The 27,100-nt window shown below is 39.2% G+C and overlaps 1 protein-coding gene across 1 annotated transcript in view; it reads left to right on the top strand.

Annotated features, from left to right (window-relative positions):
- LOC127568013 (lutropin-choriogonadotropic hormone receptor-like) overlaps positions 1-27,100 on the top strand; it is an 88,569-nt gene that overhangs the window by 46,340 nt on the left and 15,129 nt on the right. The window contains exons 3-7 of the mRNA XM_052011259.1: positions 1,078-1,152; positions 6,323-6,397; positions 10,439-10,513; positions 14,504-14,581; positions 24,653-24,721. Coding sequence (XP_051867219.1) covers positions 1,078-1,152; positions 6,323-6,397; positions 10,439-10,513; positions 14,504-14,581; positions 24,653-24,721 — 372 coding nt within the window. The remainder of the gene's footprint in view (positions 1-1,077; positions 1,153-6,322; positions 6,398-10,438; positions 10,514-14,503; positions 14,582-24,652; positions 24,722-27,100) is intronic.

Below are 27,100 nucleotides of genomic sequence, written 5' to 3'. Positions count from 1 at the left end.
CTTGGTGTTCTACAAACAGTGAGGTGAATAAGTGAAAGTCAAAAGAACTGCTGGTACTTGAAATCTAAAATAACATTAGATAATGCTTGAAATACTCTGTAGGTCAGACAACGTCAGTGGAAAGAGAAGCCCTTGTGATGAAGGGTCTTTGACTTGAAACATTAACTCCATTTCACTTCCCACAAATGCAGCACAACCAGCTGAGGTTGAAATAAGAGACTAGCTTTCAATAGTGATGACTTCACAATATTTGGAACCTACCGAGGTTTCACATATTACAAAAGCACCTGTTGCCTGCCATGCGGTTGTGGTGAAGCAGATGAACCTGAATAATTAATCATGAATGCAAGCGCTAAACTGACTAGTTTAAAGATGAGAATTTTAAAATTGATATGTTACTTAATCAGGTACCAATCTAGGTCTGCCGTCACTAGGGTTATAGGTGAATGCAACTTGGTTCAAAAATTAGGATTTTGGCAGTATAATTTTGGATGGCTTCAATTTTACAGGGGTTAGAATGAGAGAAGACAGGCTTCAAGGTCGGAGGTAACAAAGGCATGAGTAGGGTTTCAGCAGCAGATCACGTAAGCCAGGGATAGGGTTAGGCATTGTTATGGAAGTTATGGACATTGCAGACTTAGACATGACAATGATGGAAGGTCACTTTGAGGTAATGTTCAACACCAGCACTGCAATCTTAAACTGGATCAGGTTTGGATATTGCTGACAGGGATGTAATAGGTGGCCATGGTACAGAGTTTGTGAAGATTACTAAAGACAGCAGCTTCAATCCTCCCAATATTCAGTTAAGGAAATACTTATCCAGTGCTGGATGCGAATGATGTACTTACTGGAAGGGAGCAATAAAGAAGTGAAACGGTAAGGATGAGACTGCAGTGTGACCCCATTGTTGATGTCAATGTCAACCTCACGTAAAAGAGTCCAGGTGAAAATCTCAATTCATAGACCTAGTTTCACCCTACTGGTAGAGTGAGAAAATAATTTTATAATTCTACAGTTTTACAATTCCCCAATCCATGGAATAATTGATTACACTGGTTGTTTCTTATTTTTCAGTGATATTTCTCAGAGTGATTCCTTGGAGAGAATTGAGACTCAAGCTTTTGTTGATCTTCAGGACTTGGTGGAACTGTAAGTGGTGTTGTAAATATTATCATTTTGCAAATGCCAAACTAATTTAACCTTGAAACTATTGTGATTAAAGGAGTCAAGAACAAGAATTGAATTTTAGCTCCTTTGGGCATGTGAAAGTTTAAAAACACTGAAAGTGGACTGACAAGTTGTCCAACTGCCAACTTTCACATCTAACTCAAGTGTGCCAGGATGCCTGGAAACAACTCACCCAGGAGAGGCAGGCTGCTAACTTCAATATGATACTAGTTTGCTTCCTGAGCTTAGCAGTGAAAGCAAAGCGGCAGGAGAGAGGGCTGAAGATGTGAAGAGCAAATCCATCAATATTTACTGCAACCTCACAGCTGCTTTTTCACACGAATTTTTGGACCGCTTTGTTCAAAAACTTTAAACTGAGAGGATGTAACTTTGTAAGCACTGGAGCTACGATTGTCAACTTTGCAGTTCAATTTCTAAACTTTGTAGATGACCACTTGTGTACTGTACTTTGACCTCATCAGCAAAGGTATTGCTAATGCTGTGATGCCTTGCAACTTGCATTAGGCCGTACCTACCATAATTAGTGCTCTATGTGGATATCCACTCTTTCAATGTTCAAAGGCACTTTCTTAGTGTGTACAACATCATGCCACTCTAGCTCAATGTGACTACCTCCCATTTCTCTGCAGTGGTATCCTCTTCTTCCCATCTCTCTGCAGGCATGCACACTGCTCCAGTAGTATCCTCTTCTTTGGTGGCTTCTGAAGTACAACCTCTGTGTTCAGCTTAACAGAGCTTGGGAAGTTCTGTGTCAAAAGATATAGATTTTCTGCTATGGTTTCTTCTTTTGCTCTTCTGTAAAGTGAAGGCCACCCAATTATCTTTCGTACTAGAATCCCATCTGAGCTGTGGTTATGATGGGCACAAATCCTGTGAAGGTGTACTTTCATGTTGAGTGACCTTTGAGGGTCCTTTCATGTCCTGTTGCACTTCCTTTGTGATGAGTGAAGGCACTGTGGGTGGTTAAAGACATGAATTAGAACTGTCAAGGTGGCAGCATTTAAATTTAACATTAGGCACATGATTGATTTTCATTCTCTACTAATTTCAGATTCCCATGCCTGACAGTAAGATGTACTATCACTGGAAGATATTGGAGTCAAATGCAGCAGACCCTTTAGCCCACCATATCCACACTGACCATCGAGTACCAATCTATAGTAATCCCATTTATCAGCACCCAGCCTGTAGCATTCGATGCCATGGTGATTCGAGTGCTTGTCTAGATACTTCTTAAATGTTGTCAGAGTCTCTGCCTCCACCACCCTCTCAGGCAGTGAGTTCCAGATTACAACCATTGTCTGGGTGAAAGAATTCTTCCTCAGATCCCCTCAAAACATTCCGCCTCTTACTTACATCTGTACCCTCTGGTCTTGGACAGACCAATTATGGGAAAAATTTCCTACTCTCTACCCCAGCTATACCCCGCATAATTTTGTATATTTAATCCAGGTACCCTCTCAGCCTCCTCAGCTCCAAGGAAAACTGAGGAACCTGTACAGGCTTCTGAAGAACAATGTGTGTAGATCCAATAAGTATTAGCGTACTCCTTCATGGAATCTACATAGTGTGGTTTTCAAAGGTGACAAACAATTCTCAATTAGCAGCAAGCTCAAAGGCCTGAACTGCTTTCAAAGACAGGGTCACTTTAACCCTCTGGAATGCATCAGCATCTTTACAGGCTATCTCGGCTGGCAAATGCCACATATAACACTTCATTGTTCACTGCTGCATTGCAGGCTAAGATAACCAGAAGTGGAAAATAGGGAAACCCTTAATCTTTGGTCAACTTTGCATTGACACATAGGAGTGCTAATGGCACTAATTGTCAGAATGCATGTGAGCACTGTTTGAATGCATGCTGACAAATGTACAGGCATTCATAAAACAGTGCTCACATGCATTCAGACAATTAGTGCCATTAGCAAAGAGAAGCTGCCTCTACACACGTAGTTCTTCAGAAGCCTGCACTGGTTCCTCTGTCCCACCGGGAGAACTCTGTTACTCCCTCCCATCATTGTAACATGCAGTCATTACTTGCCAACACCCCTCTGTAGCTGAAAGAGTGACCTTATAAAGGCTACTTCCTGAGGTCAGGGACATGAGGAAAGGTGGAGAATTGTTGGGTGTCACCTCTTTTATCAGGTGCATTTCTCCTGTTTTATTTATTTCTGATCCAACAAACATGGAACAAATTCTCTTATTGCAGTGTTTCTTCTGGTATTTTAGTTTGTTTAATTTTGACAGGGAATCTGCTGAAGCCACCTGGGGGTGTGATGATTGAGATCCAAGTCTGTCAATCTACTTGAGTTGTGTTTTGCAGAGAGATGTGCAGCACTCTGCCTTTCACTGTCAGAGAAATGGTCTGACTCTGTAAATAACAATCAGTTTGAGTCTCCCTAGCATTAAAAGCTGGTTCTTCTGTGAGTCAACAGCACCAGTCGTGATCCAGACATATATTGGTTGAAAAGCCTATTGGAGATAAATTTTGTGCTTTGCACAACTGTTAGTGTAATTTGCGCAAGGTGGATGCTATACAGTGCTTGCTTTTGTGACAATCTCACATCCATGAACACATTCACTATTAACAACTGGCATTAGCTCTTCCAGAATCATCTGCAAATCAGTTAATGCACATTTTGTGCTTGCAAGATGATTTATTTTCTGGTTCTAGGCCCTTATTTTCTCAGCACATCTTTATGTTAAGCTTTGGTCACAGGTTTCAGCTAAGACGCTCTAGTAACCTGCTTCACCATCTCCATGGTGAGAATCTCCATTGAAAGGTCAGTCTTTGAAAGGAAAAGAAAGGGCATGCAAATCATTTTTTTATTATTAGAGTATTAATGCAAAATAGATTTTCAGCTCAAAACCATTATTATAAATGAACAGTTAATGAAGTGCTAACTTACAGCTCTGGTAGCTTCCTGGTCTGGCCAAGGTTAAGATTTCATTTCTTCTATCATGCTACTGACAGAAACCATAAAGATATCGTAATAAGGCTACTTGTATTCTTGGAGTAAGTTGCAAAATATATTTTAAAATTAAAATCAGTATGAAGCTTTAAAGAGAACGTACCATTAAAAACCACTAAATTGCTCTCTTACCAAAATTTCTTTATACCATTTTTTGCCTTATTCAATTTCAGTGAAAAATAAAGTGGACTGGAAAATAAAGGATGTGCTGCCATTCTTTTTCTGTCTGTAATTTTCCAATCAGTTGCAAGGCCTTAGACTCAACTGAACTTTGAAACGGGGTAACCAATGCATGAAATAGTCATTGGTGGCTGGCTTCTAGACCTAGTTAGTTCAGCCACAAGGATGCATTGGAACTTCTAGACCTTTTTGCATGGAGACCAAAGAGCCTGCATTTACTGGCTCTGATGATGTAACTGTGTGCCTTCTCTTGGAAGCATACGGCCCATGTGAAGGTGTTTCCACATTGGTTAGTATCGATTTCTAGGATATTTACACAGTGGTGAAAAATTATAATTTCAATGGTTCTTGAGCATTTTCCATGAAAGACAAATGGGTGCCAAATATACCATGGCAGTATGTAGGGTGGATGGTGGAATATATAAACCCTGTGCAAATGCTTGGGATGCGCTGTCTGGGACTTAAACAACTATCTCCACCAGACTGAACTGAATTGCAAGAGGTTTCTTGATTAACATGCTGTTGGTGGCCAAGTTCTTGGCAGTTTCAGAAAGTATAGCACAATCTGCCAAATCTTACAGCACAGAGGGGAAATTTTGCTTCTATAACTCTGTAATGGGTGAACAAAAAAGGGGCTAGAAGGCAAAATGAAAGCCATTTTGTCTTTAGAGAAAATTAGCCCGATTTCTAGCTTTGATCCTCAGGTGATCCCAGCATTTGCCTGTTGCCCACCTGAGGTGATCAGCCAGTTAATCACATTAGTGGCAGAGCATTTTTACAGCAAGGAGAAAATAGACAAACTATTTTGCTCCTTTATGCCTGCTCCACAAAGGCAAAATCTCCACTATCTCTCACCAACTGCATAAAGGCTCCTGAACTTGAATTTTGTATTTAAATAAAATAATGTCTTCAAGGATTTAGATCATTTCCAGTGCAGTCTACATTGGGTACGTACACTGAATGGCATGGTTCCAATTTAGCCGATAGAGCAGGAACTCTGGGCATGAGTGCCTGTCTCTCGCTGCCCTCCTTTTAGTGTCATTTATCTAACAAAATGCGTTAGGTATAACTGCGGTTTACAAAGAGATGAACTTCAGGAATGGCTGAAATCTAACTCAGCTAGGTCTCTGTCATCTTCTGGTATACTTTGATGATCTCCCAATGGAATACTGCAGGAGATCAGCAAAACCCTTACTCCTTTAATTTTTGTATAAATTAGATTTATTTGCTTGATGCATTGCGACATCTTTTGGAATCAACAGATGATTTCTGGCACACATACACAAGGTCTGGCACAAACAAATGGCATGAATGCACACAAGGTCTGGCATGAAGCTTTGAAGTTTGAAGTGATTAGGAAGAAAATAATGGCCTGTGGCATTTGTCACCATTGAGATTACTGAATCACAATTAAATTTCAGAGGTAGTTCTCTGAGTTACTTGGTTATTTAAAGCTTTGAGTAGTGTCCTCGTTTGTTCCAGGTTTGATTCCGGATCTGAGTTGAGTCAGTGGAGCAACTTGCAGGGATTCCAGAACTGATTCATTTCCCCAATTAAGGAAGGTTAAAAATCAGTCAGTATTTTCATGCTTGATAACAGTTCACCAACTTTCGATGCAAGATATACATGTGTGGACATTTAGTTATGGCAGGATGAGGCTTGGCTCATGCCTAGGGCTTGGGCTCATATCTAAAGCGTGGACAGTTGGATGAGGTATTGGAGGCGACTGCAGATCATCAAACAAAATTTTAATACTTGCAGCTGAGGGGTCAGGGCGCAGTTATTCAATGTGAATAGTGGGAGAAGCATTTAAGAGCTTTTCTTATTTTGTCCTAATTAACTGTATTTTCAAACCAAAGATCACTTATGTACAATTAAGCCATTAATTAATCAGATTCTTACATGCTACATTTTAATAATGCTCATTCTATCATTTATTGGTCCATTAATTCAAATTTATTTCATCTTCCTTTTTCCAGCTCAATTCAGAATACAAAGCACCTGGTGAAAATTGACCAAGAAGCCTTCAGGAATCTACCACGGCTAAGATACTTGTGAGAGAACCTTAATTTGCAATAGAGTCTGAGAGGAAAGTTTCATAAAGTGCTGTTTATATTTAATGTTCCAAGTGTGGTTCATGCAGCATTGATTATCTTTTATTCAATCTTTATTATAGTTCCCAAAGATCGTAGATCTTTGGTTCCCAAACTGAACTGACTGGTTCCCAAAGATCGTAGAAGTAAATGCAGATAAGGGAAGTAATCTGATCCATCTGTTTCATCTTTTCACAGAAGTAGAGCCCCTGAACTCTAGCAGATGATCATAGGGTCTCCTTCCTTCTGTAAGTTAGGAATATGTTCAGAATTCCCAGGGAAGTGGCTATTTATAAGATTGTGCCTAGGTGTTCTGCCACTCTTCCACTGCAGGATCTCTGCAGATATCCCTCTATTCCACAATTCTCCCTCTGATAATATACCTGGAAGATTAATCCATGTATAACCATTCTCTTCAAAGAACTGTTTCTGAAAATCAAGGCCAAAGTTACTTTTTATTAGTTAATACTTAAGTCCTTTTGTTATGTGGTTGCACTTTCAGTTAAAATTATTAAGATCTCCTTTCTCTATTCTTTTTATGTGCTCCAGTGTCACTCAACTTTGCAGTTGGACTGTATGGGCTGTAAGGAGTTTGGGATTAACTCTTTTATGTTGCTTGGGCTTCCATAAAAAGAAAGTAAGAACAAGAGAAGCATGGGGTTCTTGTGTTTATGTACAGTATTAGTGCAGAAATTTATCCCAAGCTGCCTTGCAATGAGGTAGAGGGAATTTTGTGCAGAACACAGATCTGTACAAGCTGTTACTAGTAGAAAGGAAAAAATAATCTTATAACCCTTTTTGTAATATGATCCAGTAATGTTTCCTCAAGACCTCAAAACTGTGGCACAGCTGTTCCCCAAACAATTTAAAGCATTTAAAACCCATGCCTTGTCATCATTTAAATGCCAATGTTTCAGCTTATCTTCCATCACCTTCAACCTTGGTGGTGTTCCTGCACCTGGGTCTTCACCTTGATTTCCTGTTGACAGAAAGAACTGGTTTCAAAAATAACTAATTCATGGCCTGAAAATTTGTTCTTTTTTTGTTTGCTTTTGCTTTCTGCCTTTAAGATTCAAAAAGATGTAATTCCGCATCAGAGAGTGCAATCATTTCACCTAGGCGGTAGATGTTGTGTATTTAGACTTTCAAAAGGCCTTTGATAAGGTGCCTCACAAGAGACTGATTAATAAGATGAGAGGTCATGGAATTACGGGTAGGATAACAGAATGGGTGGAGCATTGGCTGGTTGACAGGAAACAAAGAGTGGAAATAAAAGGATCTCGTTCTGGTTGGTTACCGGTTACGAGTGGTGTGCCGCAGGGGTCGGTGTTGGGACCGCTCCTTTTTACCTTGTACGTTAACGATTTGGATGATGGAATAAATGGTTTCGTGGCTAAGTTTGCGGATGACACCAAGATAGGGGGAGGAGTAGGGAGTATTGAAGAGATAGGAAGGTTGCAGAGGGACCTAGACAGTTTAGGAGAATGGGCAAGGAAATGGCAGATGAGATTCAATGTAGGGAAATGTGCAGTTGTACACTTTGGAAGCAGAAATAAGCAGGCAGATTATTATCTAGGAGGAGAGAAAATCCAAAGCACGGAAGTACAAAGGGACTTGGGGGTACTCGTGCAGGATACCTTAAAGGTTAACCCCCAGCTCGGATCGGTGGTAAAGAAAGCGAATGCTATGTTGGCATTCATTTCGAGAGGTATAGTGTATAAAAGTAAGGAAGTGTTGATGAGGCTCTACGGGGCACTAGTGAGGCCTAATTTGGAATATTGTGCGCCGTTTTGGGCCCCACATCTTAGGAAGGATGTGTTGACGTTGGAGAGGGTTCAGAGGAGATTTACGAGGATGATTCCAGGAATGAAAGGGCTTAAGTATGATGACCGTTTGTCCACTCTTGGACTGTACTCGCTGGAGTACAGAAGAATGAGAGGGGACCTCATAGCGACATTTAAAATATTGATAGGAAAGGACAGAGTAAATGTGGCTAGGCTGTTTCCCTTGGTGGGCAAGTCCAGGACCAGAGGGCACAATCTTAGAATTAGAGGGTACAGTTTCAAAACAGAGATGAGGAAAAATTTCTTTAGCCAGAGGGTGGTGAATTTGTGGAACTCCTTGCCACATACAGCAGTGGAAGCCAGATCAGTGGGGGCGTTCAAGGAGGAGATAGATAGATATCTAAATAGTCAGGATATCAAGGGATATGGGGATAAGGTAATTGGGATTAGAATAGTTTTTTTTTCTTCTTCTTCCCCCATTCCCCATTTCTCATTTCTATTTCCCTTTCCTTGGAGCAGACTCGATGGGCCGAATGGCCTGCTTCTGCTCCCTTGTCTTGTGATCTTGTGATCTAGTGCTGCTGCATTCTCTGTCAAAGAATTATCCATTTGGCATCTTTTATCAAACCTTTGCTTTTTTTAGTATTTAACCACAAATGAAAATTGTTGTGCATTCTCCTTGCACCAGTTGTTCTACTAAAGTTTTCCACATCCAAGATGCCCAAAATTAAAAAAGTTCTCCTTGCTTCTTTCTCTTATGTGATGTCCTCTGCTTCCTGTATCCTAACTTGCACCATGCAATTAACCCATCTTCTGTGTGTTTGCTGATCTGCATTGACTCTTAGATTTTAAATTCTGTTTTTAAAATTCTTGTTCTTGTTTCAGACTGAACATTCTATTCATGACCTTGTCCTTATCTTTGTAACTTTCTATTACATTTTTTATTTTTTACTTTACTGCAATCTTTCAATTATGGCCTCTTCTGCATTACTGAATTTAATCCTCTACAATCAGCAATTTTGCCATCAGTTGCTTAATCCCAAATTCTGGAATTCCCTTCCTAAATTCTTTGTCTCTCTAACTCTCTCTGCCTCTCCACTTCTTCTCCTTTCTTTAATGTTGCATTTGTGGCCTCTTAACAATTTATGGACACATAGAAATCATTTTTTCCTACTTATCCCATTGAAGGCTTGCATAATCTCACTCTATCCAACCTCACTTGAGTACCTGAATCACTACTCCTTTTAAAGTTGCACCATTTAGATATTTTGGCAAATTTTGTTATTGTGCCTCTTCTACCTTACTCTGGGTCATGTGTGATTGTTACAGGAAAACAACTATTTATATTCAATCAGTCCAGAAAATATAAATTCAGTTTTCTTCCCAAAACCAATTTGCTCCATGATCCCATTAATTTCTGGCATGTTAATATTAACAGCAAGCTTTCAAAATACCATCTAATAAATTGCTTTTTAAAAATATCTATACACAGAATCCACTATTCAGTCACTTCAGTTATAAAAAAGGCCCCATCCTTATCTAACCTGTGAATTTCTAGATCAGTTTTATATTTTATCCTGTATTCCAGGACAATGCAGTATGTATTGAAAACAAATGAGTATCATGAGTGTATACCTCCATAATGTAAAAGCTGTGCAAAATTACAGAGGGAGTAATTGCACTCTGAGATACACAATTTTCAGAATACAATAAGATTAAAATCATAAGGTGCTAGAAACCTTGTGCATGCTGCGCTCTATCAGCATTTCCTCTGCAACATCAGTAAGTAATTTCATAGAAAATTAGGATCCGTGTCTAGTACTCTTTTCCTGTGCACATCATGGTGCAGATATTTTCTGTTCCAGGTATTTTTCTTATCAAAATTTTCTTTGGAGATGATTCGATACATGAGATCAGTTGAATAGTGCTAATTCCCTCAGATTATGAGAGTTATCAAAGAAAGGGAAAATGCCATTGAGTGTGGGTATGACTCTAGGTAAAAAGGGGCATATTAAAGAATATCTGATATTGCCCTGAATTAGGCATTATTTTAAAAGTATTTCCCACTGAGTGTACCTGCTTGATATGATTGTAGACTCCTATGTTTGTGAAACTTTGATGCAGTCAGTAACTTGTAAGTTAAAATTAAACCATTTTGTGTTTTAGTTCTCCTACTAATTGACTTGCTCACCAATTCATAATTATTTTTTTAAACCAGAAGCATTTGCAATACCGGGGTAGGATTCTTTCCTGATCTGACTCACATCCACTCCATTGCATCTAGTTTTATTCTGTAAGTATCCCTACACATTATCAGTATAATTGAAATAAACTTGATGCAGGGAGGGAGGGAAGAGGTGTTTGCTTTTATTACCCAGGTGAGAGATGTCAGCAGTGTAAATAGTAAATTTTTAACCTTTTTTTCTCATCTTATCATGCAATCCACAGCCAAATACTATATGCAGCTGAGAGTGTTACAATCCATTTGCTGTGTTCAAACAATGTACTATATTGCCCCAAAATTGAAAAGTGTTCCCTGTGTCCTTGCAATTCCTGCACCAGCTTTTCTTATGGCTGCCTTCAGTGAAAATGTCAAAACTAAATGCAAGTTTTGCATCGAAGATGCAAGATTACCGAAATTAAGCAGATTCATTTCGCTTAAGCTTTTCTCATAGTCAGAGAAAATGGGCTGTGAGAGTTTGGGCAGTATTAAGATCAAGATCCTAGTATCAAAAGGTGTTAGAAAATAAATTAGTTGAAGTGGCTAGAAACTCTGCCATTTGTTCATTTATCCCACAGGTCAAGTTACTGATGTGAAAAATGGCCTGTTGTTTCTGCAAATTATTTAAAATTATTTCCTTACATTCAGAGGGAAATTTGGGCAATTGGGAATTGTCAGTCTGAAATAAATCTGAAGTAAAAGGAAAAGAAAATCAGCAAGAGTGTCTGATTCTAACACTATATTCTGCATTCTGTTATTGCTTTTCCCTTGTACTACCTTAATGTATTGATGTGATGAAATGATGTGTATGGATGGCTTGCAAAACAATATTTTCACTGTACCTCAGTACATGTGACAATAATAAACCAATTTACCAATTTAAAATGGCAACACTACACCATCACCAAAGGTAAAATAGGCCACAGAATTTATCATTACCCAAGGAAGCTAATGAAAGAAACTCCAAAAATATCAGAAGACTAGGGTAAGGTGAGTCGAGCACTGAGTATGAGACAACACTGTGCAGAGGCAAGGCAATGAAAGGAGGGAGAGTTATTTGTGGAGAAACCCAGGGTGGGGCTCATTAAAGAATGAGAACTTTTAGAAGAAAAGAATTTATTGGCAATCCCTAATTACCCTTGAGCTGGTCAGCTTGTCCATTTCAGAAGGTAAGTAAGAGTTAACTACAGTGACGTGGGTCTGGAGTCAAATGTAGGCCAGACCAAGCAAACTATTCTGCTGAATCAAACTGCAACACTCCAGAAAGATCCCAGGATCAGCTTCAAGCATTCAAGGAATCTTGAAGCAACATCTCAGATGCTTTGATAGATTGGATGTGTTTTACATCATAGTTTAACAAGAGTCTCCAAGGCCATTGTTCATTTTGCACAACTTTCGTTTCCAGAGAGTTGAACTTGATTGCAGAATTAAAAGGAATCTTGCAGTCAAGGGCTTGGTAGCATATATTTCTGTGAAGAACATCCACACAGTAAAGAAGAATATTGCACCAGATATGGATGTAAAAACTATTTGTTTAGGAGGCTGATCTTCCCTCTTAATGTCACTATACCATATGCATTCATTTACCTTCCCCACATTGTTTTGGCTACTGCATCAAATGTCATTGATGCCCATATGTTGCTAAGCTGCGACCCTATTCTGCAGCATCCAAAATAATGTCTCTGAGCAAACTAAAATCAAGAGGAGTTTGATAAAATGTTGCATCATCTTGGAAGACAGATGGCATGACCTTAACATGCTCTGCAATCTGCATGGAGCAAAGCTTTGGAAAGGCACAAAGCTAAGTCTTGCCTTACCGTTCTTTTAATCCAATGTCCTAGCATGTTGAATGCAGGTAGGGTAGCCTTTAGTAAATTGGAGTCAAGTTTTTTCCAGAGTAGTTTGAACATTCACAAACAGTACTGTAACTGGAGCATTTGCTACTGAATATACTATTACTGATGGCTTGGGGTTGCTGTGTACTCTTTGATGAACTACAAAGTCGAGAAACTTCCTTAATTGGTGCATGGCCATGGCTAATGGACTCCTCCATTTCTGTAACCAAAATATCCAGGTTTAATGATTCGAGGAGGTAATTCAATATGAAGAATCGTTCTTTTATATGTCTCGTGAAGTCTAAAACCATGGAAATGAACAGGATCTTTAGACAGAAGATTTTTTATAAGCCGATATTACAAGGACATCCGTTTCTTCCTGAGTTCAGCTTCAACCTCATACTAAATCTTTCCCTTGAGGCAGAAATACCTGCTTTGGTGTTGGCAATAGATGGAGTTAATGGCACAGGGTTGTGTGGGCATCTAGTTTCAGGAGTTCAGTTTGCTTCTGGATTAAGGAGAGAAAAAGAAGTTTTGGAATATTGCTTGAAAGAGCCTTGGAGCAGTGTATTCATGCCAATATATTGGAAGGCAAAATGAGAGGAAATAAGAATAGCAATTGAACACGGCAATTCAAATGCGCAGGAATGTAAGAAGCTGCAGAGAGTAGTGGACTCTGCTCAATACATCATGGGCATTTCCCTCCCCACCATTGGTAGTATCATCAAAGATCTCCGCCATCCGGGCCATGCCATCTTCTCCCAGCTATCATCAGGCAAGAGGTACAGAAGCCTGAAGACCCACACCACCAGGTTCAAGAACAGCTATTTCCCTTCAACCATTCGGTTCTTGGACCAACTGGCATAACCCTAATCACAACACTGTGACCATTTTGCACTAAAATGAACTTTGAATTTTTTGTTCTAATTGTGTTCTTTCTTATAAAAATTGTTTAGTTTATTTTTTCTTGTGAATGCTGCTTAGATGATGCTAAGTGCCATTGATACTGCTGTAAGTTTTTCATTGTGCCTGTGCATACATGTACTTGTGCATACGACAATAAACTTGACTTTGACTTTGAAAGTGAGATGTGGTTAGGATAAAGGATTTATCAAGTTTTTGAAACAGATTTACAAAATATCATGGTGATCAGAGTACCTGCAGATCTGTGCCACAAGAGAAAAATTAATTTAATAGGAATCACACAGACTTGATTAAGTGTAAGGGTGAGAGAACCAAGGGAGAGAGCTATATATTAAATGGCAAACGTGTTAAATATTACTTATGACAACTGATATATAATTTTAATTCAGATACTTTGTTAGTCAACTAATGACAAGGAGACAAAATGGTTGTGAAAACTGCTGGGGAAGGGAACTAAAGCAGACTTGCCTTTACAAAATGCTTGGGGAATGATTCATAGAGTCAAACTCAATCATCAGTTAGCTAATGTAAACATCAACATGTGGATTTTAAAATAAAACTTCCATTAAGAAAGTAAAGGCTTATTTGGCTTAAGAAAAGTCAAATTTGAGGGAATGTGTTAGTGTCCACTGTTGGGTTGATAGGGGAAGTAAATGAAATATTTTCAAAGAGAAATGCGAGGGTGAGCAAGGGAAACAAGATAACAGAATGTACAAGCATTAGCTGGTGAAATAGATAAGGTGCTTAAGAAACTACATGAAATACTCGCCTTTATTGGCTGAGGCACAGAGTACAAAAATAGGGGGGAGGTGCTGTAACTAAATAAAACATTAGTTAGACAGTTCTAGTCATCATTTTACACAAAGAATGTGATAGCATTAGAGAGGCTGCAGAAGAGAGTTATAAGGATGTCACCAGGGCTGGAGAACTTTAGGGAAGGAAAGGCTGAGAAGGATTTATTTGAGTTGTTAGGAAGTATTTATTTGCTTTGGCAGCAAGGTAAATAGTGAGGTGTCATATCTCCAAGAAGGCACATTTTTTGCTTGATGTTCAAATTTCCCTGTAATATTGGTACAAGCACAACAATTCCTACCAATGTGACATTGGTGAAAATGTGCTTCAACTAGATTCAGACAGGAAATGCAAGATGGAGTGGAAAATATTCACACCAGCAGATATACAGAAATTGCATTCTTTTAAGTGGTCATTTATACATGCATCTATAAATATTACTGCTGACATTTGCAGGTTAATAAGACATTGTTAATTGGTGTCCTTCAACATCCTTTCCATTTATTTTCAGAGAAATATGTGATAACTTGCACCTTTTATCAATCCCAGAAAATGCATTTCAAGGAATGAACAATGAATCCTTGACACTGTAAGTATAACCTTTAGTCACAGGAATTTCTATGTTTTCCACATGCAAAATGTTAGTTTCCAATATCATGGATAATAAACTATTTGAGGTTTAAATTATATGAGGCAATGTAAATTCTATAGGTTTCATTAGAGACTTGCCTATAGGGAGTTCGATTTGGAAATTTGACCCTGTGGTATTTTCATTTACTAAGAAAGGGTAGGATAATTATATGATGAATAAAAAGAAATGTTAATATTTGCCACTGTTGAAATGAGAAGTGCAATTACAGTCTGCCCCTTAGATAATTTATAACTCTTAGTAACTGAACTCAATAAATATTGAAATAGATCAATAGGTTCATTGAGGATATTATATGATTTTGTTTTAAAAATTCTGAAACAATTCCCTTTGGAGTTGGGACAACAAAGATCCTGGATTCAAACAAGATCACAAGACAAGGGAGCAGAAGTAGGCCATTCGGCCCATTGAGTCTGCTCCAAAGAAAAGGAAAAAAAAGAAATGAGAAATTGGGGGGTGGGCAGGGGGTGGCAAGAAAAAACAACCTAACCCCAATTCCCGGCCTTATCCCCATATCCCTTGCTACCCCGACTATTTAGATATCTATCTATCTCTTCCTTAAACACCTCCAATGATCTGGCCTCCACTGCTGTACGTGGCAAGGAATTCCACAAATTCACCACCCTCTGGCTAAAGAAATTTCTCCTCATCTCTGTTTTAAACCTGTACCCTCTAATTCTAAGATTGTGCCCTCTGGTCCTGGACTCACCCATCAAGGGAAACAGCATGACCACATCTACTCTGTCCAGTCCTTTCGACATTTTAAATGTCTCTATGAGGTCCCCTCTCATTCTTCTGTACTCCAGTGAGTACAGTCCAAGAGCTGACAAACGCTCATCATACGTAAACTCTTTCATTCCAGGAATCATCCTCGTAAATCTCCTCTGAACCCTCTCCAACATCAGCACATCTTTCCCAAGATATGGGGCCCAAAACTGTGCACAGTATTCCAAATGAGGCCTCACTAGTGCCCCGTAGAGCCTCATCAACACTTCCTTACTTTTATACACTATACCTCTCGAAATGAATGCCAACATAGCATTCACTTTCTTTACCACCGATCCAACCTGGTAGTTAACCGTTAAGGTATCCTGCACAGGTACCCCCAAGTCCCTTTGTACTTCTGTACTTTGAATTTTCTCTCCTTCTAGATAATAATCTGCCTGTTTATTTCTGTTTCCAAAGTGTATAACTGCACATTACTCAACATTGAATCTCATCTGCCATTTCCTTGTCCATTCTCCTAAACTATCTAGGTCTCTCTGCAACCTTCCTGTCTCCTCAATACTGTCTACTCCTCCACCTATCTTGGTGTCATCCGCAAACTTAGCCACAAAACCATTTACTCCATCATCCAAATTGTTAACGTACAAGGTAAAATGAAGCAGCCCCAACACCGACCCCTGTGGAACACCACTAGTAACCGGTAGCCAACCAGAACAAGATCCTTTTATTCCCACCCTTTGCTTCCTGCCAACTAGCCAATGCACACCCATTCTGTTATCCTACCTGTAATTCCATGACCTCTCATCTTATTAATCAGTCTCTTATGCGGCACCTTGTCGAAGGCCTTTTGAAAGTCTAAATACATAACATCTACCGCCTCTCCCTTATCCACCCTACATGTGATTTCTTCAAAAAACTCCAATAGGTTGGTCAGGCAGGATCTTCCCTTCACGAAACCATGTTGGCTAGGACCTATCTTGCCTTACACCTCTAGGTATTCCGTAACCCCATCTTTGAGGATCGATTCCAATAACTTTCCCACCACTGACTTCAGACTAATAGGTTTGTAATTTCCTTTATGCTGCCTCCCACCTTTCTTATACAGCGGAACTACATTTGCGACCCTCCGGTCCTCCGGAACCATGCTGGAGTCTATCGATTCCTGGAAAATTATCACCAATGCCTCCACTATCTCTAAAGCCACCTCCTTCAGAACCCGGGGATGCACCTCATCCGGTCTGGGAGACTTATCAGTCTTTAGCCCATTTAGTTTTCCTAACACCTTCTCTCTAGTAATCTTAACTGAACTCAGTTCCATTCCATGAGACCCCTGACTAACTGGTATATTGCTGATATCCTCCACAGTGAAGACCGATGCAAAATACTCATTTAGTTCTTCTGCCATCTCTTTATCATCCATTATAATCTCTCCTGCACCGTTATCAATTGGTCCTATATCAACCCGTGTCTGTCTTTTACTCCTTATATATTTAAAAAAACTTAGTATCCTTTCGAATGTTATCTGCCAACTTCCTTTCATAATTCATCTTTTTCCTAACGACCTTCTTAGTTTCTTTCTGCAAGTTTTTAGAAGTTTCCCAGTCTTCTATTTTCCCACTAATTTTTGCTTCCTTGTATGCCCTCCCTTTTGCTTTTATTTTAGCCTTCACCTCTCTCATTATCCACATTTGTGCCTTTTCTCCATTCAAACCCTTTTTTCTTGGAATATATCTATCCTGCATTTTCCTTATTACTTGCAGAAATTCCTTCCATTTCTGCTCCGCCATCCCTCCAGCTAGCTTACTCTTCCAATCAATTTGGGCCAACTCCTCTCTCAATCCACTGTAATTTCCTTTGTTCCACTGAAATATCGATACACCAGCTATCAGCTTCTCCTTCTCAAATTTGAAACTGAACTCAATCATATTGTGATCACTGGTTCCCAATGGTTCCTTTACCTTTAGTTCCCTAATCACCTCCAGTTCATTACACAGCACCCAATCCAAAACAGCTGATCCCCTGGTGGGCTCATCAATAAGTTGCTCCAAAAAACCGTCCCTTAGGCATTCCACAAACTCACTCTCCTGAGATCTACTGCCTTGCTTGATTTCCCAGTCCACCTTCATGTTAAAATCCCCCATAATTATCTTCACATTGTCACTCTGGCACGTTTTTTCTATTTCAAACTGCAACTTATCGTCCACTTCCTGACTGCTATTAGGGGGCCTATATATAACTGCTACTATTGTCCTTTTACCCTTGCTATTTCTTAGCTCCACCCATAAGGATTCCACCTCTTCTGACCCAGTGTCTTTCCTTTCTATTGATTTTATATCATTACTAACCATCATGGCCACACCTCCCCCTCTGCCTACCTGCCTATCCTTCCTATACACTGTGTACCCCTGGACATTCAGTTCCCAATCACATCCGTCATAAAGCCATGACTCGGTGATTGCCACAATGTCGTATTTATTAACCTGTAGTTGTGCCACTAGGTCATCTACTTTATTCCTAATGCTACATGCATTTAAATATAGTACATTTAGTCCAGTATCTGCTACTGATTTTGTTGTACTTCTATTGTTCAACAAATTATCCTGACTTTTCACCTGCCTGTCCTTCTTACCATCCTCACTACACACTATCTTAGACATGTTTCTATATACCTCATCCTCTATCCTAACATCCTGATTTGTTGTACTTCTATTGTTCAGCAAATTATCCTGACTTCTCACCTGCCTGTCCTTCTTGCTATCGTCACTGCACACTGGCTATTACAAGAATTCCTACCATCATTTCTCAAAGACGTCTGTGTAACCTTGACCTTTTGTCAGCTGCTTCCTCATTACTTCAGAACCAGAATCAAATGTGCTTCTCTGGACTCTTCCTTCCAAAGTGAATTCCAGTCAGGTCCTCAGCTTAATATTTGCCACCTTTGAAATGATGAGTACAATTATATTAATATTTTTCTTCTTCAGCATAAAATTACCCTGCCCCTTCAGTAATATATAACTTTTAGTAATTGATTTCAATAGATATTGAAATTGATCAGTGAGTTCATTGAATGACATTATATGATTTTGTTTGCAAAATTCCAAAACAGCACAACAGAGTGCAGGACACAGATCAGTGTCAGCAATACAAAGTAAAATTACTGATACAAACTATTCTTGTAAATGAGGCTAGGGCTTTTATTTTCTGTACTGGAGCAGGCAATTTTCACCCTATCTTTACTTTTAGTATTTCATAGACTTAATGCATGTTTAATTCAATGTCTGTAGAACTGACACTTGTCACTCTCCTGCTTCTCAGTCAGAAGGCTTTAGGGTCAAATCTCAATCCTGAGACTGGAGCACAAAGTCTGAACATTGAAGTACCAAGGAAGAGTTATACTGTCAGAGGTGCCAGCTTTCAGATGAGATACTAAATTGAGGCCCCTTCTGTCTGATACAAAAATTCCATTGACAGCATTTCAATGAAGAGTGTGCTATCCTGGCAATACTTAAGATTTAACCAATATCACAGCTTTTTTTTTGTTAGTTGTATAAAATTTCCCATTGTGGTTTTACACCAGAATTACTTTATTGGCTGTAAAGTGCTTTGAATGTTCCAAAACGATGGAAGGTGCGCTTTAACTCTTCTGATATAATGTTAGGTACCATCTAAAATAAATTATATATTAGTACATTAATCCAATGTACTGTATTAATGTACTGTCTCTGTTGTTTATAGAAAATGTAATAAAACAAGTGGGTAGAAATTATGATTGAGTTAAGAATAATAGCTTGCTGTTCAATGATGTATCCTGAGATATTACAAGAAGTGCAAACACAGATGTGTTTGGTAATTCCCATAAACATGGAGCAATATCTATGGCAAGAAAACAAACTTCAACCTTGGATTTACAGATAGGTTGTAAAGAACCAGTTATATAGACATTCAAGGCATTAAATTCAGTTTTATAGATATATTTAATTCTCTTTTGCAATCTATATCCCTTCTGTATTTATAATGTTGCTAACTGTTTCTCAGCCTCTGGTCTCACTAGATATTTGAAAATAGTTTTTAAAAAATATATTAAGGAAAAAAGATATCAGGTGTAAATAATGAAACAGTGCAGCTTACACCATGGAGCAGAGCAGAATGGAGTGCGTGATAAAAAGCAATAGGGGAGAAGGGGCATTAAGCAGGGTGAATGATTCAGGTTGCCCCTTACAAATGAAGCATTGTTAGTATTTTAAGAATGTAAACGAGCCAGATGCAAATGAAACATGGTCCACCTTCACATTAATCCACCTTCATATGCTTGATTTGATTAGCACTCATTAACTTAATTGTGACTTGTTGGTTTAGGAATACAAACTTTGAATTTAATCAGTTACAAGTATCATATTACTTTTCAGTACACAATCTAATACATGAAGGGTGACTCAATGTGCAATGCATGAAATACAATACATAATGTGTCTTTGCATAATGCTTTTTTTAATTTTAAAAGAGTATAAATGAGTAAATCTTGTCAGGTACCTCTACTGGACTTTAAAGTGTCTCACTTAAAGTGTTTGGTCAGATGTGATATTGACAATGCACCAACAAAGTTCAATGGATCAGATGGTTACTTAACAGATGGAAAATGGTTGATTTATTTCTGTCATTTGCCCCATTTGTTAAGTAGCTATTTGTTGGTATTTTATCTATTTTATGTGCTTAAACCAGTCAGATGCAAATGAAGCATGGTCCTTTCATGTGGCATTAAAGGTGATAATGCCACCTTTAAAATGTATCAATGCCACATGTGATAAAGATGTCAAGAACAAGGCCTAATTATTAAAATTATAAATAAAATGAAATTTACAGAACTTGAAAGCTCAGTCAAAGTTGTTTGCTAAGAGGAAATGGATATGAATTGATAAAAGGTTAGACACTGCAGAATTCAGAGAATGTTTCAAGCTATGGGAAGGCCGTTGTGTGTACGCAGTGAGATGATTGGTGCATTGACTTAACTGGAATGATTCCAGAGGCAGAATGACCATGCCACAGTGACTCCTGGCCTTGCACACCTATCTAATGACAATAAATGGAAGGTGCTTTGTGTACAGTCCCTCCCTGGTAGAAGTGCATAACTGGATCTGGAACCTATGAAGCGGTGTGCTTTGAAGAACCTGTGAGCAATTGGAAGGTCCTTGAGTTTACATTGAGAGAGGGTCTCCCTCCCACACTGAGTGCCATAATCTTCATCCTGTGCCTGTTAGTCGTCCTTGTCCATATCACTCACCAGCTTGTCCTCTTTCTCCTTTGCGTCCTCCTGCTCTTCCTTCTCCAGGTAAAGCCTGAGCTCTCCTATTGGCTAGGTTGTGCAGGTTGCTGTAGCCAATGGTACCAAAGCCGTGACTGGTGAGTACCAGAAAGCATCCTGGAAGGCTACACTCAGAATATTCTTATTTTGGGGTTACTGATTATATTCTCCACATAGAACCATCCCGGTGTTGTGCCTATTGTTATTAAGTGGCTAGAGCACAGATTGGAGACAGAAGCCAATGATGGAGGGGGTAGCCTTAATCCCACAAGGTTCACGCCTTGACACATGGTAGTAGTGTTGACTACCTAAGAATCAGCAGGCACATACGTTCCCTGCAGAGCCTGCATTGTCCATGAGGCCATTCTTCTCATGTTCACCCATGCCCTGATTGATCAGTGAGTGGCAGTCCGGCAGTCCTTGTGATTGATGGAGAGTCCTAGGTTCTGAAGGGGAGGCTGAGGGTCAGGTGGGTGGGAAGCTGCAGTGTTGGGAAATCCACATGCCTCATGTTCTTATAGTGACAGAGAAGGAGGCCATTTGGTTCATTAGGTCCATGCCGGCTCCCTGGTGAGTAATTCCATTGGTCCGGTTTCCCCACTTTTTATTTCCCTGTACTCCTGAGTGTTATTCTCTTTCACACATGCTCATCAACTCCCCTTTGATTTTTTTTTTGCTGTTAACCTACTCTAAGGCCTACCATGGCCAGTTAATCTACCAGCATGTCTTTGGGACGTGAGGAAACTGCATATTCTGGTGCATTCACAGAGAGAACATTATTCTTTGCATGGACAGATTGAACCGGGGTTCCTGCAGCTGTGAGACAGCAGCACTAACTGCTGTGCCACCATGCTGTCCTACCCAAGGAAAAGTAGAGAAAGTCCCCTGTGCTTGAACAGAGAGCATTGGTGGCCTCCCTTGCGCTGCGATGTGCAGCATGGCCTGGGTCAGCTGCTGCCACCACCTGGAATAACCTGGAGGCTGGGAAGCTGTGAGGAAGGTTCAAGTGTGAATCTTAAGCAAGGTCACTCTTGTTGGTGAGCGTAGGATTCAGAATCAGCTGTCGGCTTCAAGGCTGTTCAGCAGCAGACTGCTGAGACTGAGTAAAACGTGTGAGTGATCCTTTAAATCCCATTGCTGCATAGCAAATAGTCCGGCTCTCCCGTGAATGGCCAACAGTTGGTGTGGTTTGGAACATGATGACCTAATTTCTCCCTGGAACTCTGCAAATGAACATTGCATAAAGAAAATATGTCAATAAGTGTGCACCCTATGCAGAAAATGAGTCATTTGTGCATGCACATTTCAGAATAGGAGTTGGCCAGATGAAATTCCAGAGTGGCGTGATTCATAGAGAAAAACAATCTTATTGTGTTCCACTGCAAAATCATTGATTTTCCACCATGTAAAACCAAAAATATTAGTGCTTTGGAAATTATTGTTTTAGAGAATGTTTCTTTATTTAGTGTCACCTGCGTCCAACACAGGAAAAGTGAATGATGCAGAGGAATGAGTTAGATGACCAGACCCCATCTAGCTGGAGCCTGGCTTGTGTACATATCCTTCGACTAATCACACAAAGGCTGGGGTAAAGGATTGATTGATTTGGCAGGAGTCTAAATGCTTTGCATTGTGGTTAGGAAGTTACCAACAATTAGGAGGGGTAGAAGATTTCACACAAATGCCTTGGGATCTTCCAGTGAATAGGATTAGGGACACAGGCCAGTGAGACCCACACATGTGACTTCAATAGATAGGGTCTGGGACATGGACCAGCTGCTGTGGTGAGGTGGAACTGTTGCTTCTACCCAAAGCAGAAGAGGGCAATGTAAGCCTTCAAAGTACTCTGAAAACTGTTACCCAGGTACCAGAAAGCACCTAGTTTTGCTTTCTGTCAATAACATTTATATCACTATCAACACTGAAACATTTCAGATACTGATAATTGACAGAGCTATTAATTGTAGTGTGGCAGCTTGTTGCTGTTCCTTCGAACAGTAGAACAGTATTGAAGGCAAGAGGGACTGTTGGAGGAATTTTTGTGTTTAACCTGCACCCTGAATCTGCCTTTCACTTGGAGCCCAGTCGCCATCTTAATTACAGCTCAGATCAGGACAGCACAGAAAGAAAATTTCTTGTACAACAATGGTGAGTTTCTTGAACAAGTCGGTTTATTCAGGCCTGTTGCAGTGTACACTGGGGAGCACTTCAAGTGAGATCTCAAAGGCACTCCACTGATCTAAAACACTTCCAGCAATTTATAGTATTTGCATTACAGTAGTTACGTGCAGATTTCCCAATTTCATCAATAACCCACTTCCCTTTGTAATATTTGATCTTATTTTATCCCTGCAAGGGTTGCCTCTAACTGCCTGACAAATGGGATTTTTTGCTTTGTTTGCCAGACAACAGTTTCCCCCATTCTCTTTGCAGTTGGGTGCTCTGATTTATGCTTTGTCCTTCTGTCCTGATTCAACTTATCTCACGATCAGTTGTCCTGCACTTAAGATGTATTCTAACCTCCATTTGTTTATCTCTGCTCCAGCCAGCTATGTCCTCTAATCTAAACACTTCCCTGCTCTCAGTAGTAGCCTGTTTCTTCTTAGCTATCTCCACTATTAGCCTATTTTCCTATCATCCTTTTCTAATTTATATGACACTTAAGTTGACCATATTATAAATTTTCCCAATTTTCTTGTAATTCCAAAGATTCCTTCTTAAGGGACCCACAATCAAGAGGCAAGTCTACTATGTTTTTCCAAGTATTTAGCAAGGTTCCAAATGAAAACGGACTTTTCCTGTGTTTTGTATTCTCTTCATTTTCTCCCTGATGTTAATGGTAGGAATAGAATCTGGAAAAATCTGAGCTTTTAAATCAGCAATAAAAATCTCCAATGATCCTTAATTATTTTCCACCGAACTTTGCTGCGTTTATCCTTCCTGCCCCGTGTTCAGAATTTTTCAGTGACATTCCAAGTACAGATAAGGGAAGTTGCTCACATTGGTAAACAACCGTGTGATTTCAAGAAAACATTCATGTGTTTGGGAATTGAGGGCAGGCTGTCAGCCAAGTGTTTTCTATACGTTAGTTTGCTTGTGCATCTAAGTATTTCTCCACTAACATGGCTGAAGTTTGTTTCTAGGTCTGACAGGCTCATCTATACCATACTGTTTTTCCAATAACTAGTACCATTAATATTATATTTTCTCATGATGTAGATTGAGGCCATTCAGAACATCGTCTCGGCTGGCTGTCGGAGCATCCCCATTGATCCCATTCTCCCTCATGCCCATTAACTCCTCCTGATTCTTCTGCCACTCACCTATATTAGGGATATAGTAGCCAATTAACCTACCAGCGCTGCTTTGGGATGTGGGAGGAAACCAGGGCTCCCAGGGAAAACCCTTGCAACCACAGGGAGAAACGTGCAAACCCCACACAGTCATCATACAAGGTCAGGATCAAACACAAGTGACTGGAGTTGTGAAACAGCAGAGCAAACTGCTGTGTTGCTGCCCTTGCGTGGAATAATACAATTTCAGTGTTATACTGTTGACACTTTTGAAACTGTTCCAGGCTCATGTTCATCGAAACAGTTATCCACCTGAGACCCTATAGCAAAATACCTTTATTACAAAAAAGTTCTTTTGGAAAACAATTGAAGAATCTATGCAGCATGGCATAAGAGTTAAAAATGAACAAAAAGTAGATTTAAAATGAGCATAGAAAACAAAATATTAACTAGCTTATAATAATTTAAACTTGTTGATGAGGTTTTACAAATACCTTACAATAATTCTCATGACATCCATTCTCTAGATTTCAAAATAACATGAACCAGTTGATAAGATAACTGTTTTGTGATGATTCATATTGTCCAAGTTGTCTTGTATAATCTAAACAAATACATCCTGATTTATAGGTTTTCACTTAATTTTGAATTTAATTAATCAAATAATTTGTTCTAATAACCTTATCTTTTCAGGAAGCTGTATAAAAATGGATTTGAAGATGTGCAGAGCCATGCATTCAATGCAACAAAACTGGATAAGTTGTATGATTTGTTTATTACGTCATTATACAATGTTGTGCTGATCTATGCCATATATGGAATATTTTAAAATACCATTTAAAATAATTAAAATCAAAAACAGTGATACTTTTAGTTTGTTGCACACATTTAGGATTTCATTTTGGCGTCTTTGAAGGACAGCACAGAAAAACAGAGCCTTAATCCATGGAGCTTGTAAGCCACGCGATAACTCCAAGGTTCTTAATCATAGATAACTAAAGTGCAAAAAGCAAGTGGTATATATTAAATTCCAATACAAAGTTACTCATTTTCTGAATTCATTCTATTCTAAGTAAAAATCTAACTGTAACCATTCTTATTTTGAGTTTAAGGAAAAGATTGTTGACATGATTCGAGAAAGTACTGGTGTTCAGTTGCAACTTTATCAGTTGAAACAGTGCAGATAAAAACATATAGTATCTTGCAATCAATAAGCCTTTATAAAGGGTTATGATTAGCTTGCAAAAAACAAGCATTGAATCTTATGAACTTTCCAAAATAGAACTAGCCTTGGCTAATATTATTATCCAGTCAATGTTACAAAATTATACACTACAGGAGGTTACAGGTGAAGATTCTACCATGCACAATCAATAGCAAAACTGCAGATCTTACTTATAAGAGGGTTTTCAATTTTGCTACACGTATCAAACAGGAGATTTCACTGTACCTTTAAAAATGCATTTCCTATTTTTCTTCATGCGTTGCACAAAAAAAATCTCCAATAATGGAGGCCAGTATTTGAGAAAGAACAGTCTTATTTAAGTGAACTCTTTCTACTGAGGCACAATCTCTGACAACTGATCAGCAAAGACTTGGTCCACTGGCTGCTTCCAGCTACTGAAATCCCCAAGAAACTCCAACTTGCAATGGAACAAGGGTCTGAAAGACAATGAAGAAAGTACTTTCCAGTCTGTCCACTAATGTTAGGAGATTTGTTATAGGGCAAATAATGCCAGTGGTTGTGCAAACTAACTGAACCCCCAATTTTCAGCAGAATCAACTGGCACTAGTTCTGGCTCAACAACATGAATATTGAAACAAATAACCTCATGGATTTTTTTAGGCTATTTTGTTTGTGAAGGAAGCCAGCTCTATGTTTCAAAGTTAAAAGCTGGGGGCTCCAGTCCTCCCCCTGTCTGCGTGGGTTTCCTCCGGGTGCTCCAGTTTCCTCCCACGTTCCAAAGGTGTACAGGTTAGGAGCTGTGGGCATGCTATGTTGGTGCTGGAAGAGTGGCAACACTTGCGAGCTGCCCCCAGCACATTTTACTGTGTGTATCGATGTACGTGTGACTAATAAATAAATATCTTAAATATCTTATTTCTAAAAGAAATTCCCTCTCCTTGGAGTCTCAAATGACTTCCTGCTTAAACAAGCAATCATCATCCTTTCTTGAAAAGCAAATTCAGAGACACGCTGGATTAATTATTTCAAGTTGTCCTCCCTCATTTATAGCTTTCCAATAGCAAACCTAGCTAAATTCTTTCTTGAACTGATTTCTTAACTGTGTATCTGGAAACAACTAACATATTTTGGAAAATAACTGCCATGGTTAAACTGTCAATACTGTTTTGCACTGTCAAAAGTCAATGCGCTAGAAATTCCAAGCTAGAGTGTAATGTTATATGCAGTGAGATGTTAGCTAAAAATCAAGGGTTATATGTGATCAGAAATTTATTGCGTACAAAGTGCTCTTCCAGAGGTTGCAGCAGATGCATATGATGTGCTTATGCATAGAGGCTTCAGGGAGCAACACTGGGGATTAGAGATTTGAATTCTTGCCTTCCACATGGGAGATCCAAGTTCAGTTTCTGAAGTAATTCCAATATTCTCCTGATATCAGAAGAAGGGAATAGGTGGAATCTATTATGAAGGAATAGATATATAATATCTATTAATCAGGGCACTTGGAAAATGATAATAACATTGGGCAGAGTCAACATGGGCTATTAGAATTTTTTGAGTTTGTAACTAACAAAATAGACAAGGTGAAGCAATTGATGGGGTCTATTTGAACTTGCAGATATGATGCCACCCAAGAGATTATAAAGTAAATGGATATTATATTGGAGATTAATATACAGGAATAAACAAGTGATTTTCGGGTTAGGAGGCTGTGGCCAGTGGTCTGCCACAGAGATCAATACTGAAATCCCAGCTGTTCATAAATATATGAATGATTTGAATGAGGGAACCAAAAATCACATGTCGAAGTTTGCTGATAATACAAAGCAAGGTGACAGTTGGGAAGTGAGAATGATGCAGTGAGTCTTCAAGGGAATACAGGCAGGCTAAGTGAATGGGCAAGCAAATGGCAGATGGAATACAATCTGAAAAAAAAGTAAATTCATTAGAAAAAA

The sequence above is a fragment of the Pristis pectinata genome, chromosome 3 (assembly GCF_009764475.1).
Source record: "Pristis pectinata isolate sPriPec2 chromosome 3, sPriPec2.1.pri, whole genome shotgun sequence".
NCBI classification, from domain to species: Eukaryota; Metazoa; Chordata; class Chondrichthyes; order Rhinopristiformes; family Pristidae; genus Pristis; species Pristis pectinata.
Note: the sequence above shows the minus strand (reverse complement) of the source record. Positions and strands in the feature narration are given on the sequence as shown.